The sequence below is a fragment of the Mesoplodon bidens genome (genome assembly GCF_964165515.1).
Source record: "Mesoplodon bidens genome assembly, chromosome: 3".
In the NCBI taxonomy this organism is placed as follows: Eukaryota; Metazoa; Chordata; class Mammalia; order Artiodactyla; family Ziphiidae; genus Mesoplodon; species Mesoplodon bidens.
This window is the reverse complement of record NC_138178.1, coordinates 164779471-164795854: the sequence shown is the minus strand read 5'-3', so window position 1 is coordinate 164795854 and position 16384 is coordinate 164779471. Positions and strand designations below refer to the sequence as shown.

General features: G+C 42.8%; 1 protein-coding gene across 1 annotated transcript in view; it reads right to left on the bottom strand.

Annotated features, from left to right (window-relative positions):
- TDP1 (tyrosyl-DNA phosphodiesterase 1) overlaps nucleotides 1–16384 on the bottom strand; it is a 75219-nt gene that overhangs the window by 45829 nt on the left and 13006 nt on the right. Inside the window, exons 6-9 of the mRNA XM_081228936.1 lie at nucleotides 11601–11635; nucleotides 6816–6908; nucleotides 1312–1479; nucleotides 775–853 (exon numbers count right to left, since the gene is read on the bottom strand). Coding sequence (XP_081085062.1) covers nucleotides 775–853; nucleotides 1312–1479; nucleotides 6816–6908; nucleotides 11601–11635 — 375 coding nt within the window. The remainder of the gene's footprint in view (nucleotides 1–774; nucleotides 854–1311; nucleotides 1480–6815; nucleotides 6909–11600; nucleotides 11636–16384) is intronic.

Sequence of the window (16384 nt, the reverse complement as noted above, 5' to 3'; positions counted from 1 at the left end):
CCACAAAGCTGTGCACTTAGCCAGTATGTGGGACCCTCTCCACCCCAGGTCAAGACAGAAAGATGGTGGCTTCAAGACCTTGCCCGCTTTCAGCTGTGGTCTCACTTACAAAAGGAAATTAAAGTGAAAAGTTGTCATTGGCCAGGTGGAATTCTCACACAACATAATTTATGGAAAAAGAGGGGCTTTTAAGAAAGCCCCTTTAAGGAATTTACCAAGGTCGATAAACTGACTCCTAGAGAGAGGTGGAGAAAACTTTAAGCTTTAACTTGCTGGTTGTTTTATTTTGTTACAGATCTTTCTTGGCTTATTTTCATACCAGCAGCAAATGTCATTGCCATAATTACAGTTCTCAGGGCAATGGTTTAGCAAACAAATACATCATAGCTCAGCTGTAGTCTTCACTCAACACTATTTTCTGTTCTTTGTTGGATTTGTATTAAAAATCCTTGATGTGCTGATGAAAAGCTATAAAACTTATAAGAATAAAAAATCTCTATCTTTATTACAAGAAATAAAAAAACTAAAAATCCTCCATATACTTTTGCCATTTAGAATTGTTAACTCTACACCTATAAATGAGGCAAAATGTTAAAATGCAAGTAATTACTGGAAACTATAATTAGACAATCAATTATCAAGTGCCTACTATTTGCCCAGAATTGTGCTAGAGATACTATGAAGCTGCCTTCAAAATATACCAATTATAAATGAAAAAGGACAGAATATACATTAAATTTTTTAAAAATGGTAAAATAGTAAAAATTCTGTTACCTTCCTAAGCCTAAAATGTCCCCAATTATCTTTTTGATTTCCTTGAAAGCGTCCCGGGGTTGAGCCAATAAGGTAAACACTAAAAAGACATAAAGCACAAGTTATAGAACATAGTAATTTGTGGACTCCCCAAATCACAAAATATGCATGAAAACTAACATTAAGCAAGAAATATTCTAAGAGCCAACCCACTTTCTTGAGATGCCTCTTCAGAGGAGTGACTGACACTTAAAATCATTTTTGAGCACATCAAGTAATGGGGGGACACCCACGGGGTGTGAGGTACCAGGCAAAGAGCTCAGCAATTTTAAAAGAAAGCTCTCCAGCTGGGATGGGAGGGGGTGGGGTGATGGCACTCAGGTGAGGGGCAAGATCTCCCGGCCTCCACTTCAGTGCCCGAGGACCAGGAGGTGCAGACAGTGACAGGCCCTGCTCTCATCACGTCCTGAAGGACAGCCATCTCCTGCCAGGCCCCCGTGTTCCAGACCTCACATGGCGCTCAAGGTAAGCACCCCAAGTTGCTAAGAGGCCACGTACTTTGTTTCTGAGAGGTCGTGCTCCTGGATGGTATCTATCCACTCCTTGAGGGGAGCGACGTTATAAGCCATCAAGTAGCTGATGAGGTCAGCTTTAAAGTGTGTGGTTGATTCTCCAGAGCTGTGGGTTCCATGGACTATTCGTGGGTACAAGGGGCTCAACCATATTCTGGAATGGAAAAAATATATATAACCTTTAACAGTCAGAAGCACAGCTGATCCCAGTGGTACCTCTGTATTGATTAGGCACTCACCCTAAGGAAGAGGTGAATTCTCACTACCTCTCTCTGCGGTCGGTAAGGTCATCCTTATAAAACATGAAACAAATCTGACGGCACCACTCCAATGGTTCCCATCATATTCAGAATTATTTTTGAAAACCTCACTGTGAATTTAAGACCCAGTAAGACCTGGCCTCTGCCCGCCTCTCCCAACTCAGTCTCTCCATGCTCCCTCCTTCATTAACGTACCTTCCCCCTCGCACCTCTACATCATTTTTAAAGACTTGCTGACAACAGTTAAGTGTTCTACTCGTAACTGCTACAGCAACTCCACACCACCAGCAGTAACCCCAGCAAGGTCCTGCCCATGCCTACGTCAATGTAGCTCTTCAGCCAAGTGGAAAGTAAAAGTTATCTAAGAAAAAAATGTATGTGCAAATATGTTTTCAATAAACAAGCTCATTTTCATATATAACATATGGGATATATATATCCCACATCTCATGTCTGGAATGAGTATAGACCACATTTAGTCATGTTACATTAACACTAACCTCAGACCTTCCAATAATTCAGTAAAAAAACTTAAAAGACATCTTTCATCAATTCTTTGTCAGTGTACTTTGCCAAAACTTCTATATCATACCCAGCAACGGCAAACAACCACAGCTAAACCCAGTCCTTCTGTGAAGTGGTCCCTCGTAGATTACAAAGTATGGCTTCAAACTCCTCGTGCTGTTTCTTCAACAGCAAAATCAGGTGAACAGTCCTGCCTCACCAAGGCGCCCACGAGGTAATGAACAGGGTCTAACTTAAAGCAGCCTCAGCAAGCACGAGCTGTGTCTGCCTTTTTCCCCTTCTTGGGTTACTTCCACCACACTTCTACCCAACAAGCCGAGAGAGAAACTGCCCAATTCTGCTTTCACCCAGCAGCCCTCCAAGGAGACTGGTAAGGGGCAGGCTGTCAGGGCAGGAAGGATCCAGAACCACGAGGATCCTGGCTGTGCGTCTTGTGAACTCTGTACACGTTTCTAGCAGGGTGGCAAGTCACACCTTCCCTTCCCACCTCGAGGTGACCGCTCGCATGAGGGGTTATACTTGTGACCAGGACAGGAGTGCAGGCTCTGGACCTGGATCTGCTTCTACCTGGCTGTGTCATTCTGGGCAAGCTCGGTGACCCCTCTGGGCCCCCCTCTGACCCTGTGTGTGTAACGCGACCATGTCGGGCGGGCTGGCTAAGGTCTCTCCTCCCAGGAGCAACTCGGAGCCCACAGGGTGAGTGGGGCTCCTCCTGGGTTAGAGGTTCACTCACGAGAGTAGTTCTGGATGAGGAACGTGACAGATGACGACTTTCTAAACCAGGATACCAAGATGCGAGGCGTTTTTAACATTTCACAAGGTAAGAAGAGAAATCATCCTGGGCCAGATAATTTTAAAATTGAGAAATTAACAGGTGGACCAAGAAGCAGGTGAAAAGGATGGCTGGAACACATGTGGAGAAGGAAAGAATCAGCAGGGCCATGATAGGATGACTAGGAAATAAGATTACACAAAACAACTACTTTGGGCCTCCCTGGTGGCGCAGTGGTTGAGAGTCCGCCTGCCGATGCAGGGGATACGGGTTCGTGCCCCGGTCTGGGAGGATCCCATATGCCGCGGAGCGGCTGGGCCCGTGAGCCATGGCCGCTGGGCCTGCGCGTCCGGAGCCTGTGCTCCGCAACGGGAGAGGCCACAACAGTGAGAGGCCCGCATACCGCAAAAAGAAAAAAAAAAAAAAAAAAAAAAAAAACAACTACTTTTAAATATTGGGCTGGCCAAAAAGTTCGTTCGGGTTTTTCCATAAGGTCTTACGAAAAACCCGAACGAACTTTTTGGCCAAGCCAATGTTTTAAAAAGTTACACCCCACGACATGAAAGTATCAGAGAGTAGAATCTAGACTAACCGTGAGATAACAGCACCTCTTATTCTGGGGTGGCCGGCAGAGGGAAGCTGGAGGGAGATTTCATACCCTTGGTACTTTGAGTTTTGAACCACATGAAGTTACCTAGTCAATACTTTTAAAACATTTAAATTAAGTTTTTTTTAAATAAAAGAGAAAAATGAACACCCGAGCCATTTACCCTTAATCCCTTCCCCATAGTAGCCAACCCAGAGACGCCTAAGGAAACAGGCCTGGCTGCCTATAAACTCAAGCTCCAGAAGCGCTAGAGACTGTGGGTGGGATTCTTTGAGCCACAGGAGAGCCAACTCGATAAATCCCTTTAGCTATGTTAATTATTGTTCCCTCAAGAACAAGCTATGTTAATATCACTTCCTTTTTAGATGGGGCTACATATGAGTCAGCAGTCCCAGGATGCAAGCTAGCAGCTTAGAAGCTCCTGGGGCAGCAAAGACCTTGTTAATCAGAAACTCGGTGGATCAAGAGCACTGTGAATATTTTCTCATTCTGAGGGTTGTCTTTGGTCTTGTTTATGGTTTCCTTTGCTGTGCAAAAGCTTTGAAGTTTCATTAGGTCCCATTTGTTTATTTTTGTGTTTATTTCCATTTCTCTAGGAGGTGGGTCAAAAAGGAGCTTGCTGTGATTTATGTCAGAGTGTTCTGCCTAGGTTTTCCTCTAAGAGTTTGATAGTGTCTGGCCTTACATTTAGGTCTTTAATCCACTTTTTTTTTTTTTTTTTTTTGGCCATACGTGGGCCTCTCACTGTTGTGGCCTCTCCCGTTGCGGAGCACAGGCTCTGGACACGCAGGCTCAGCGGCCATGGCTCAAGGGCCCAGCCGCTCCGCGGCATGTGGGATCTTCCCGGACCGGGGCACAAACATGTGTACCCTGCATTGGCAGGAGGACTCTCAGCCACTGCGCCACCAGGGAAGCCCTTTAATCCATTTTGAGTTTATTTTCGTGTATGGTGTTAGGGAGTGATCTAATTTCATACTTTTACGTGTACCTGTCCAGTTTTCCCAGCACCACTTATTGAAGAGGCTGTCTTTTCTCCACTGTATATTCTTGCCTCCTTTATCAAAGATAAGGTGACCATACGTGTGTGGGTTTATCTCTGGGCTTTCTATCCTGTTCCATTGATCTATATTTCTGTTTTTGTGCCAGTACCATACCGTCTTGATTACTGTAGCTTTGTAGTATAGTCTGAAGTCAGGGAGCCTGATTCCTCCAGCTCCATTTTTCGTTCTCAAGATTGCTTTGGCTATTCGGGGTCTTCTCTGTTTCCATACAAATTGTGAAATTTTTTGTTCTAGTTCTGTGAAAAATGCCAGTGGTAGTTTGATAGGGATTGCACTGAATCTGTAGATTGCTTTGGGTAGTAGAGTCATTTTCACAATGTTGATTCTTCCAATCCAAGAACATGGTATATCTCTCCATCTATCTGTATCATCAATTTCTTTCATCAGTGTCTTATACGGATAAAGAAGATGTGGCACATATATACAATGGAATATTATTCAGCAATGAAAAGAAACAAAATTGAGTTATTTGTAGTGAGGTGGGTGGACTTAGAGTCTGTCATACAGAGTGAAGTAAGTCAGAAAGAGAAAAACAAATACCGTATGCTAACACATATATATGGAATCTAAGAAAAAAAAAAAGGTCATGAAGAACCTAGGGGTAAGATGGAAATAAAGACACAGACCTTCTAGAGAATGGACTTGAGGACATGGGGAGGGGGAAGGGTAAGCTGGGACAAAGTGAGAGAGTGGCATGGACATATATACACTACCAAACGTAAAATAGATAGCTAGTGGGAAGCAGCCGCATAGCACAAGGAGATCAGCTCAGTGGTGTGTGAACACCTAGAGGGGTGGGATAGGGAGGGTGGGAGGGAGGGAGACGCAAGAGGGAAGAGATACGGGAACATATGTATAACTGATTCACTTTGTTATAAAGCAGAAACTAACACACCACTGTAAAGCAATTATACTCCAATAAAGATGTTAAAAAAAAAAAAAAAGAGCACCACGGCTGAGGCTCTTAGAGACAGTCCATCCCCGAGACCCTGAACCCATTGGAACAACGCTGCATTTTGAGGAGCATATCTTAAGTTGGACACTTGGAAACTAGAACATGTTTGTAGGAAAACCATCAGGCAGTGGGGACAGGGGATCAAGCCACCTGCTATGGTGGGGAAGGGGAGTGAAGAGAGGATGATACACACCTGGCTCAGGGAAAGGTTCTGTGAGAGAAGAGGTGGCTCTGTGAGGGAAGAGGCAGCTCTGATGCTGCACGGCCCACTCAGGTCCAGGAGGCCCACAGGATGGGGGCTGGGAGGTTCTCTGTCTCAGCTCACCTGAAGGTCTAACTTGGGCTCAGTTAGAGCCCCAGATTAGAGTTCTAGCCCAGGCTGGGCAATGGTATGAGCAAGGGAATGAGGAGGAGGATGCAGGGGAAGATACTCAAACCTTGAAAGGGTGAGTTCCTTCTAACAGGAAGGCAGAGACCTGCAGAATAGCTTAAGTGAAAGAATGCAAAATTAAGGCTGGTCATAATGAAGCCTTATCGGGAAGGAGAACAAAGGGTGAAATGATTTGAACAAGTCCCTAAAATCCCTAAAAATAAACCTAAACTTCCTAAGGGAGATCAAAACCTAGATCTGGCATATATGCACCAAGGACAAAGGGTTAGTAATTAAAAAAAATAATTATAATAAAGGCATGAAAAACCTTCATGTTCAATTCTTTTGGAGATTCACAACCACGTTACAGGCTCTAGAAAAGCCGTTTAGATTTGTTTTATGGGAAACTAAACGGACTGGGGGTGAGGGGACATTTTTAGTGTACAATCAACCCCCAAGTTTTCTTTTGATACCTGTTGGGAAGTGGCAAGTAAAGTGGGTGCAGGAATAAGTGAGGACCAAGAAAGCTATCAGGAGGGTCTTAATGGAAAAATAACAGGTTCAGACTTTCATTTTTCATCCACTTTCCTGCCTCAGATCCTTGGATCTACTTGGCTGTAGAGTGTATGTATGATGCCATTTTGTAAAAACTAGGAAAAAACTACGCTGTACAAATATGTATGTTTACAGGTATAATAAAGGCAGTTATGGGTGATTATGTGCTCGACGGGTAACACCGGCTACCTCAAGAGAGGAACTGGGGGGAGGCAGTACAAGAATACTATCACTTTGTTTTGCATGTGTCTCTTTTTTATGCCATTAATTCTGGGTTTTTTTCACAATTAAACAACAGGAGAGAAAGAATAAATCGAATATTCTCGCTTTTGACCTTTCTCAACACACACAGTGACTACCAAGAAATGAACGGAACCGTACAAACCCTTGTGTTTTCTGGTGCCAGTCGGCGTGAATGAGGTTGGAGGTGTGTATGACAACCCGGAGGCCTTCTTCGTATAGCAGTAGCATCATTTTCCTTTAAAAACAGAAAAAGGATCAAAAAGCATTAACAGTACTCTCATAATACCTTTCTAATGCAAATGCAATAGCTAAAGGAATTCTTTAAACTCTTATTACATTATCCCAACTTTGAACATTTAGCTTTCTTTTCTTCTATACGTCATTGTTATCAAAGTCTGCTTAAGTGACAAGTGGGAAACCACCTTCCAAAATGCTGAGTATTTGGTGGTAAATGAACTTTTGCTCCATCCTGTCCACGTGGCCAGTCCTGGCACTTTAAACCCCTCCCCACACTGTAGTCTGGCTCTGTATTATCTATTCAGCATCACCCATTACTATCAGGGACAACAGGAATCTTCTTGTCCAGGGTTTTCAGAGTATGGTCACAACCTCTTGCTATGCTGTGGCTACCTCGCATTAAAAAAAAAAAACTGCAACAGAATAAATTAGAAACTCAAGAGTATATTGCATATATTTAAGTGCTGGTTCGTGAAACTCTGGTTTCAGCACTTATCAGTACAGACACATGCAGCAGACTGAAATGACAAACGCATTTCCTACTGTGGGTTGCAGCTTAAGTTTGAAACATGCTTCACTTTCAAGAGACTGATCTTTCTTCATACTCTACAGACACCAGACTTGTCACCAGCGTGTACCTGGGCTTGAGGTAAGTCATCCCTTTTCTTCTCCCTTTACTCAAATCAGCCTTAGAGATTCCCTTCTTTCCCATGGGGCGTCCCCAGTCATCAGATTATTTCTCTTAGTTTAATTCCAGTGAGAGGGAGGGAACAGGACAGATAAGAGCTTTCCACCCGAAGCTGGAAGACCTAAGTACCAGGGTTCATCAGTTAGAAGCCATAGGACCCTACGTAAGTCATTTAATATCTCTGAGTCGTTCCATGTCCCCTGCGCCTCGGCTTCTCACTTGTAGCATGAAGGATCAACCCCGTGTTCACTTCATAGGGCTGATGTGAGAATGAAATGCAGTATGTGTTTTGTTAAATGTAAAACACTCCAGGTATACTTTCCCTCTACTGCTTCCACGCCTTGCTTTACTTTGCCATCTACTTTCGGATGATTCTTGGCCTCCCAATGGTTTTCTAATTATTTCAGCAACCTAAATTCTCTCTCCCCCAACTAGAGATTCACTCAAGGCAGTAACTCTACCTTATTTCTATGGAGGCCAAAATGCTACTTAACATTTACTGATGGGAGTCAGTTTACACGTGGGGAAAAAATGAACCACTGGTTCTCTCAAATAAACAACATCCCAAATACTATCTCGACAGAATGGGGTTATTAGCACTAAAAAATACAGAAAAGACTATACAAACAGAGAATGAGATGTAGCTCTTGCCAGAACGAGAATTTAACCCAAGCTGGCAAATGGTAAATTAATGCAAAGCTGGAGAAATGACAGCTGTTGAGTCAATCTTCTTTCCATGTATGAGATGTGCTCCCTGAAATCTGAGCAAATTTACATACACAGTTGCCAAATTAGGAGCTGACTGTAATTAAGAATAAGCCAGTTACGGATTCATGATTTAACTTTTACAAATATTTCCATTAGTTACGGCATCAATTAACAGGAAAATCATGCACTAATGTCAGTGAATCCTATCAAATAGCTTTGAGAACTAATCTAAGGGGAGTCATATTAATCTTTTCATAGACAAAATGGCATGTCCCAAAAAGGTCAGAGTTAAAAATGGATAAAACATATAAAGAAATGAGGTCTCCCCTGAAGAATACTGACCTGCATATTATCTATTACGCTATGGGGGTGGCAGAAGGGACATTTCCCCTATTTGAAGCTGTTCCTGAACAGGGGGAAGGCAAGCTAATGTCTGTGGAGCAGGCACTGCTTTAGAAGCCGCACAGAACGCTAGCACACTAAATCCCACCCAATCCAGAGGAGGCGCTATCATTCCCATTTTACAACTGCAGAATCCGCGGCTAGGAGAGGGCATGGGGACTATCCAGCTCCCCACGTGAACCAGAAGCAGCGCTTATTTGGATCACACATGTTGGATCCTCCTCTCACTGTGCACGGCTTCCCTTGGGCTGGACCGGGCTGCAGCTACTTCATGCTACTGGGGCAGGAGTGGGTCACATGGAGGGGAGGTCCTGCTACAGCCTGAAGAGGAGAGAGACTCATCCTGCAGTCTGCTCCTGGCTGCACGGCCACATCTGATGCTTCCCTCCCCCTGTGGATTCTCAGGGCCGTGGGAGGTGCCTTTGCTTCCAGCTCTGGGGGCCACCAAAGAGCTTCAGCATTCTAAAGCACTATGAGATAAGCCCCGGGCCTGCACAGCATCCTGGAAGCAGGGATGGAGCACGTTCACTGTCTCTAAGACCACCATGAGCTCCTGGGGGATGGGGCTGCAAGTAGTACGTGGTCACCACCCACCAGCTGACGCCAAGTGTGACCCCGGAGACTCCTTCAGAGTTACTGTGGCAGCTCCACTCTGTTGGGGGAGCGGGGGGACGCGTTCACACCTGTCACCAGGAGCTGGAAGGCTTTCCTTCTTTCCTAGCTCACGTGTTTGTCTTGCCTCTCTCACGCAAAGACTAAAAGCTGGAAGGACAAAAACCACTATGTCTTAAAACACTTTACATCCCCTCGAGCTGTGCTTCAAGAATATAATAGATATTTAATGAATAACTCTTAAAATATTTTAAAATGAACAACTGAACGTAATTTCAAGGCATGAGTTCAATCTCCTACAATACTGGCATTTTAACAAAATGTAAACTACACACATACTACAGAGTGAGGAAAGGGCCTATCATTACTTCCCTAGGCATTTTCAACTCTGAATGAGGAACTCTGCTGGGTTTAACCTGCAAAATGCATGTGTTGGAGGTGAAGGAAGAATGGATTTGCAAAGCGCGCGCGCGTGTGTGTGTGCGCGCGCAAACGCCAAAGGAAACAGACTTAATTTTAGCAGTGAGGAAACAACAAAAGTAAATTAAGAACTTAAGCAAAAATAAACAGCTCTAGTCCTGTCTCCAACACTGACTGGAGGAAAACTGCCTACCTACCTGGGGCCACTAGTCTATAAAATGAAGACAAAGGACCAAGTAATTTTTTGAATGGCATTAAAAAAAAAAAAGATAGCCCCACCCCCCTCAAATGCCACTGTGTCAGATCTGGGCCAGCCCAGCACTCAGTCCCTCCCCTGACCCAGGCTCTCCTATGACTCACTAGCATATTAAGTGCAGTGTGAAAGTGCCCAAGAAACGCTGGCTGCGGGCAGAGAACATGTGCCCTGCACAGGAACCCCACACTGCAGGTCTAGCAAATCATGCCCAGGATCCAAAACAGGGCTTGCTGAAGGTATTCTGGAATCAGTAAGGTATTTAGGCTAGGGTTCCAGCTAAGGGTGGGGGACAAGGATCCATCTGGTGTGACGCTTTACCGGCAGCACCTCTCCCAGGACGGCTGACTACTACTGCTGCCCATCAGCGTCTCCCACGGTGGTGCAGCTATAGGAGGCTCAGAGGCAGACTCAGCCTATTCAGTGCTATTTTGTATCCTTTGCTGAAATTAGCATTCTGTGAGCTCTGTGCCTGATACTCCAGCTAGGTAGGTGCTTGAGGTCACTCTCAACAATCCTCCATTACACTAAAGTTACCAATTAGGGGTGGTTGGTAAATGCAGCAACATTTACACAAGAGCACCTAAAACCAGATAATGTATGCCTGATAGCTATCCTTTCACAAAGTGGCTCAGTGCTTTCTGCTCTGGTTCCTTTCTGGAGACAGACTGGCAAAATATAGCTTTAAGCTTACAAAGAGAATGATGAACATATGCCCTCATTTTTGGCATAGTATCAGGAAAACAGTGGTCACTGAAAGACTCGGGGCAAACACTTCCTCCCATGAGATTCCTTGTTGCCTTAGGGACAGATACCCAAAGGGACATGCCTGAAGCAGCAGGCTACCTGTTTCCACTGCTGGTCTAGAAGAAAGATAAGGCTTTGTCACTCTTTTGAGTGTGACATATTTCTAGAGAAATGTGATTTACAAAAATACTGAAATCGAGGCAACCATGTCTTATTCTTTTCTCAGCTAGAGAACAAGTATGTAAAACGGCTCCATTAAACAGTAAGACTCAAATAAAACGGGAGTCAAGCTGGTATGTATCAAGTAGGAAGTAAGAGAAAAGTTTCTCCTGTCTGTTGTTTGCAATGTCTCAGAAATTATCCTAAGAGAATTTTCTGAGATGTCTTGAAGCTGAGACAGGTACCAGCCTCTCAAGATGACAATTTCTTGTAAAACAGTTTTTTTTTTCAATCACAGCACAGAGTTGACCCAACAATATTCTATTTGATGCAACTGAGAATCTTATAAAATTCACAAGACCTTCTTTAAAGTGGTGGAATCCATAGGCATGTGACTACCGCACGTACAGTCATGCGTTAACCGCGGACCACAATCTATCCCGTCGGTCAGCTATAATGAACGCCCTCAAGAGAAAGCAGAAACCACATCACAGATTCAGACTTTCATGTCCAGAGCCAGAATCCTGGTACTTGGTCTTAAGGCTGTTCAGAAACAACTCCTTTTCCTCTGCTTCCTAACTGATAGCTTTTTCCCCAGCAAAATCGTCACATGTGAGTCCCTCTAAGGGCGATTTCTGAAGAGCATCCTTTGATCTATTAAACTCATATCCTCCCTCCCCCAGTTCATAAAAATTGCTTACGTGTGGTGTGTTCCAAACGCAATATCCAACTTTGCCTAGGATAAAAAAAGAGGTCAAGTTACTTGTTTTTTTAAAAACTCAATAATATCCCTATCTATTGAAAATTAAATTAGAAAAGATTCAGGTCAACTTTTTTTGTTTTTAAGGTTTTTACTGCCCTCTAGTGGACAAGCCCTTGATCGCCAAAACAGCTTTTATTTTTTAATTTTTTAAAAACATTTTTATTGGAGTATAATTGCTTTACAGTGGTTAGTTTCTGCTTTATAACAAAGTGAATCAGTTATACATATACATATATCCCCATATCTCTTCCCTCTTGCATCTCCCTCCCTCCCACCCTCCCTATCCCACCCTTCTAGCCGGTCACAAAGCACCAAGCTGATCTCCCTGTGCTATGCGGCTGCTTCCCACTAGCTATCTATTTTACATTTGGTAGTGTATATATGTCCATGCCACCCTCTCACTTTGTCCCAGCTTACCCTTCTCCCTCCCCGTGTCCTCAAGTCCATTCTCTAGTAGGTCTGCATCTTTAATCCCATCTTGCCCCTAGGTTCTTCATGACTTTTTTTTTTTATATTCCATATATATGTGTTAGCATACGGTATTTGTTTTTCTCTTTCTGACTTACTTCACTCTGTATGACAGACTCTAGGTCCATACACCTCACTACAAATAACTCAATTTCGTTTCTTTTTATGGCTGAGTAATATTCCATTGTATATATGTGCCACATCTTCTTTATCCATTCATCCGATGATGGACACTTAGGTTGTTTCCATCTCCGGGCTATTGTAAACAGAGCTGCAATGAACATTTTGGTACATGTCTCTTTTTGAATTATGGTTTTCTCAGGGTATATGCCTAGTAGTGGGATTGCTGGGTCGTATGGTAGTTCTATTTTTAGTATTTTAAGGAACCTCCATACTGTTCTCCATAGTGGCTGTATCACTTTACATTCCCACCAACAGTGCAAGAGGGTTCCCTTTCCTCTACACCCTCTCCAGCATTTACTGTTTGTAGATTCAAAACAGCTTTTAGAATAGCATCCAGTGAGGTTCATTTTTAAAAAAACTTCTTTTTCATTACCCAGAATGATTCAATACATATTGCATTTTTAATTACAGTAATTAGAAGTGAGAAGCCTAATTTCTTTAGAAGCCAGAAAACTAGTAAAAACAAATAAGACTCTATGCAACGTTTTAAAATTAGATATTTGGCTTATACAGAAATACATACACCAAGTTTTCAAAGCATATTTAAAAGAAACATTGAAAGTGGTGGCAGTATTGAGACATTATGATGTTAAAAGTTTTCTTAAATTTATAACACAGAAGATGCTGAAAATAAATATATTAAATCCATTTTTCATGTTTTAAAATGGTATCTTTACAAACAAATGGAGGGGGTAGGTGGGGAAGTAAAACATTTTATCTAAAATCCAGTATAGCAAGACCTTGGTTAGGTCTCAAGATGAAAAAGTTAAAATAGAGATGTCAAGAATAGCTTACCAGCTAGGAATTCTGTGTATGGACACAAATCCTATCTTCACAACTATGTAGGACTTTGGAAAATACTTGAATCTCTATGCCTCGGAAAATACTTGAATCTCTATGCCTCATCCTTCTACTCTTTGAAATGAGGGTACTGTTAGGAGATTCAGGGAGTTGTTAGGAATGAATGAGAAAAGTACACATAAAACGCTTAGGAAAAGGAGCTGCACAGGGTAAGCACTCTACAAATGGAAGCAAGTGCTATTATAATCAAAGCGCACCCCTGCCCACTCTCTACAGGTGGGCCTGTCTGCTGGGGGCAGCAATGGGCAACTGGAATACACAGGTGAGGATGACATAGCCCCTGTCTTGGGGATGCTCACGGACAGGTGACCAAGTTCACTACCCTTGTAAACTCAGTGTTCAGGCTGCTCACAGACTGGCACACGTTTGTGTGGACTGGCCACAGAAGAGTGAGCAGGAAAGTGCATTTCATGTCTTTCTTTTAAAAAAAAATTAACGCAATGTTGTGTTAGTTTCAGGTGTATGGTAAAGTGATTCAGTTATATTGATACATACATATGTCTATTCTTTTTCAGATTCTTTTCCCTTATAGGTTACTACAAAATACCGAGTATAGTTCCCTGTGCCATACAGTAGTTCCTTGTTGGTTATCTATTTTATATATAGTAGTGTGTATATGTTAATCCCAGTATTTCACGTCTTTAAATTACAAAATGAGAATGAAGGCTGCCACTCTGTAAATTGATATTTAGCTCAGAAAAAGCAATGGTCAAAAAACTTGGCTTCTGAGTTTAGTTTTGTGATTTGTTGTGTGCTTTTGGGCAAGTCTAAGCACAAAAGCAAGGATTATAATTTCAACAGATAATATTTAATGGGTGCTTCTTTTTGGCAAATGCACCAAATTCTTTGCCCAATAACCCTATAAGATACTGTATTAGTAATTCATTTTAAAGATGAAGAAATGAGGCTTTAAGTGGTTAAGTGATGGGCCCAGAATGACACAGCTAGCGGGCAGAGAGCTGGGACAGAACCCAGGAAGTCTGAACCTGGACCACCAGGTGTGCAAAATGGGCAAAGTGTCAGCATCCACTTATTCTTTGACTTAACGTGACCCAGCTTAGTCAAATGACACTACGTTGCTAAAAAAAAATCAAAAATTCATTTTAAAGACAAGATATAAAAGTATTTCAATAAGTCAGGATGGGGCAATCACCATGTCCCTCAGACTAGAGCTGGGAGCTTACGGAGGCTCTTCACATGAGGTTTGGAAGACAGGGCTTGTTACACCCTCTAGTGGCTGGCCTGAAGCACGCCACTAGGCATGCCACCACCTCTCCTAAACTTCCGTACATTTGAAAAACACTTTGTATTTCCATTGATTTTATCGCTGTTTTTCAGGATTCCCGTGTTATTTTATTTTCTGCCCACTATTAGTCTGATAAGTGCTATCCTACTGCAGTTTAACCTCTTCTGTCTTTGGAAACAAATGCAAAACAAGGGGATTTTAGGCAACTGCTAAGCAAAGGCATATCTTGTGTAGAAGGTGAGCTGCAAAACAGGATGGATAAAGAGATGGAATACTTTAAAACTCCAACTACATAAAGTACAGTGAGTTACATCACAGGAAGAATGTTGTGAGATGGTTTTAAAATTGATCAGGTTGAGATTTCTCACTGTTTTAATCTTTTAAAAAAAATACACATACACACATAGATAATATTCTATAGCTAGAAAAAGTGATAAAACGTGAGTTGGAATTCTTTTACCTTGTATGGATGGAGGAAAAAGGACGTTGGGAGGAAAATGGAAAAGAAAAATAATGAGGTTCTATGTAATTCACTCTTGTCTCTGTACTGCAAGAGCAGAAATCCTGAGCCAATTTCACTAAGCTTTTGGCCAGGAGAGAAAAGGGCCATGAAAGAATCATTCATCAAGCTGCTCATGAATGGACTGACCAACCTGCTCAAATAGGAAAAGGTGAGTATTACACCAGCCACTTCAGAACCACCACAGGAAGGAAATCATAAATGTAAACATTTTCTGAATTCCATGCTACCCCCTTGCCTCCCCTCCCCCGCCCAGTTTGCCTGCTTCTTACACAAAATGTCACACATAAAAAGATCCTTTCAGACGTGGAGTCTAAAACAGTGAGTCCTAAGGAAACTCCAAGACTCACTGGTCACACTGTATTTCCATGAACTGACTGGGAAGTATCAGGACAAAATTATGGGAATATATAAAGAAACAGTCTTTTCGCCTCTTCTCTGCTTTGGTCCCAGCAAACCAAGCCTGTTATGAGACCACTTAACGCCCCTCATTGGACTAGGATCACACGCAGCATACAACTCGCAAGGTAGTTTTCTAACAGGTCTGCTTCTGATCTATGGGTCTCCCCAGTATTGAGTGATTCTTGTGAAAAAGAACTAAGGGCTATGGGTGAAATGTCAATGGCAGCTAATGTCACAATAAAAGCTACCAGTTTTAAGCTGCCTTCAGAGAAAGAAACTGCCACTGAATTGAATCCAAAAAACCTGCTCAATAATGCGGAAACCTCCATTTCCACAGGGACATGGACAAAATAGATACAACCAGAGGGCTGGCAGGTTGGGGAAAGATAGGGAACCCTTGATACACCAGGTACAACTGAAAAAAGTGAATGCTTGAACCTGAACGAGAAAACTAGGGGGACAAAATAGATGACTTCAGACACGAGAATCAGTGACACATGCAAGGAGATTTAGTCTATGTGGCTCCAGAGTGGGAAAATTAGGACCAACGTAGAAGGCAGAGGAAGAAGATTGTGTGTGTCAACCTGGCTAGGCCACAGCACCCAGATATTTGGTCAGATGTTGTCGTGAAGGCATTTTTTGAGGAGATTAACGTTTCAATCAGTGGACTTTGAGTAAAGGAGATTACCCTCCAGAATGTTTGTGAGTCTCAGTCAGTCTGTTGAAAAGTGGAAAGGAAATTAAAAAAAAGACTGATTACCTGCAGGAAGAGGGAATGAGTCTCCAGTCGGTCTTTGGCCTCAAAATGCAACATCAGTGCTTCTTGGGGTCTCCAGCCTGCCCTGCAGATTTTGGACTTGCCACCCTCCACAATCAACGTGCCGGTTCTTAGAAAATAAATCTCTGTACACACACACACACACACACACACACACACACACACACACACACACACACACAGACACCCACACACCCCCCCCCCATTGGTTCTGTTTCTCTGGAGAATCCTAATTACAGAGATATCAGGTTAACATAAAGGAAA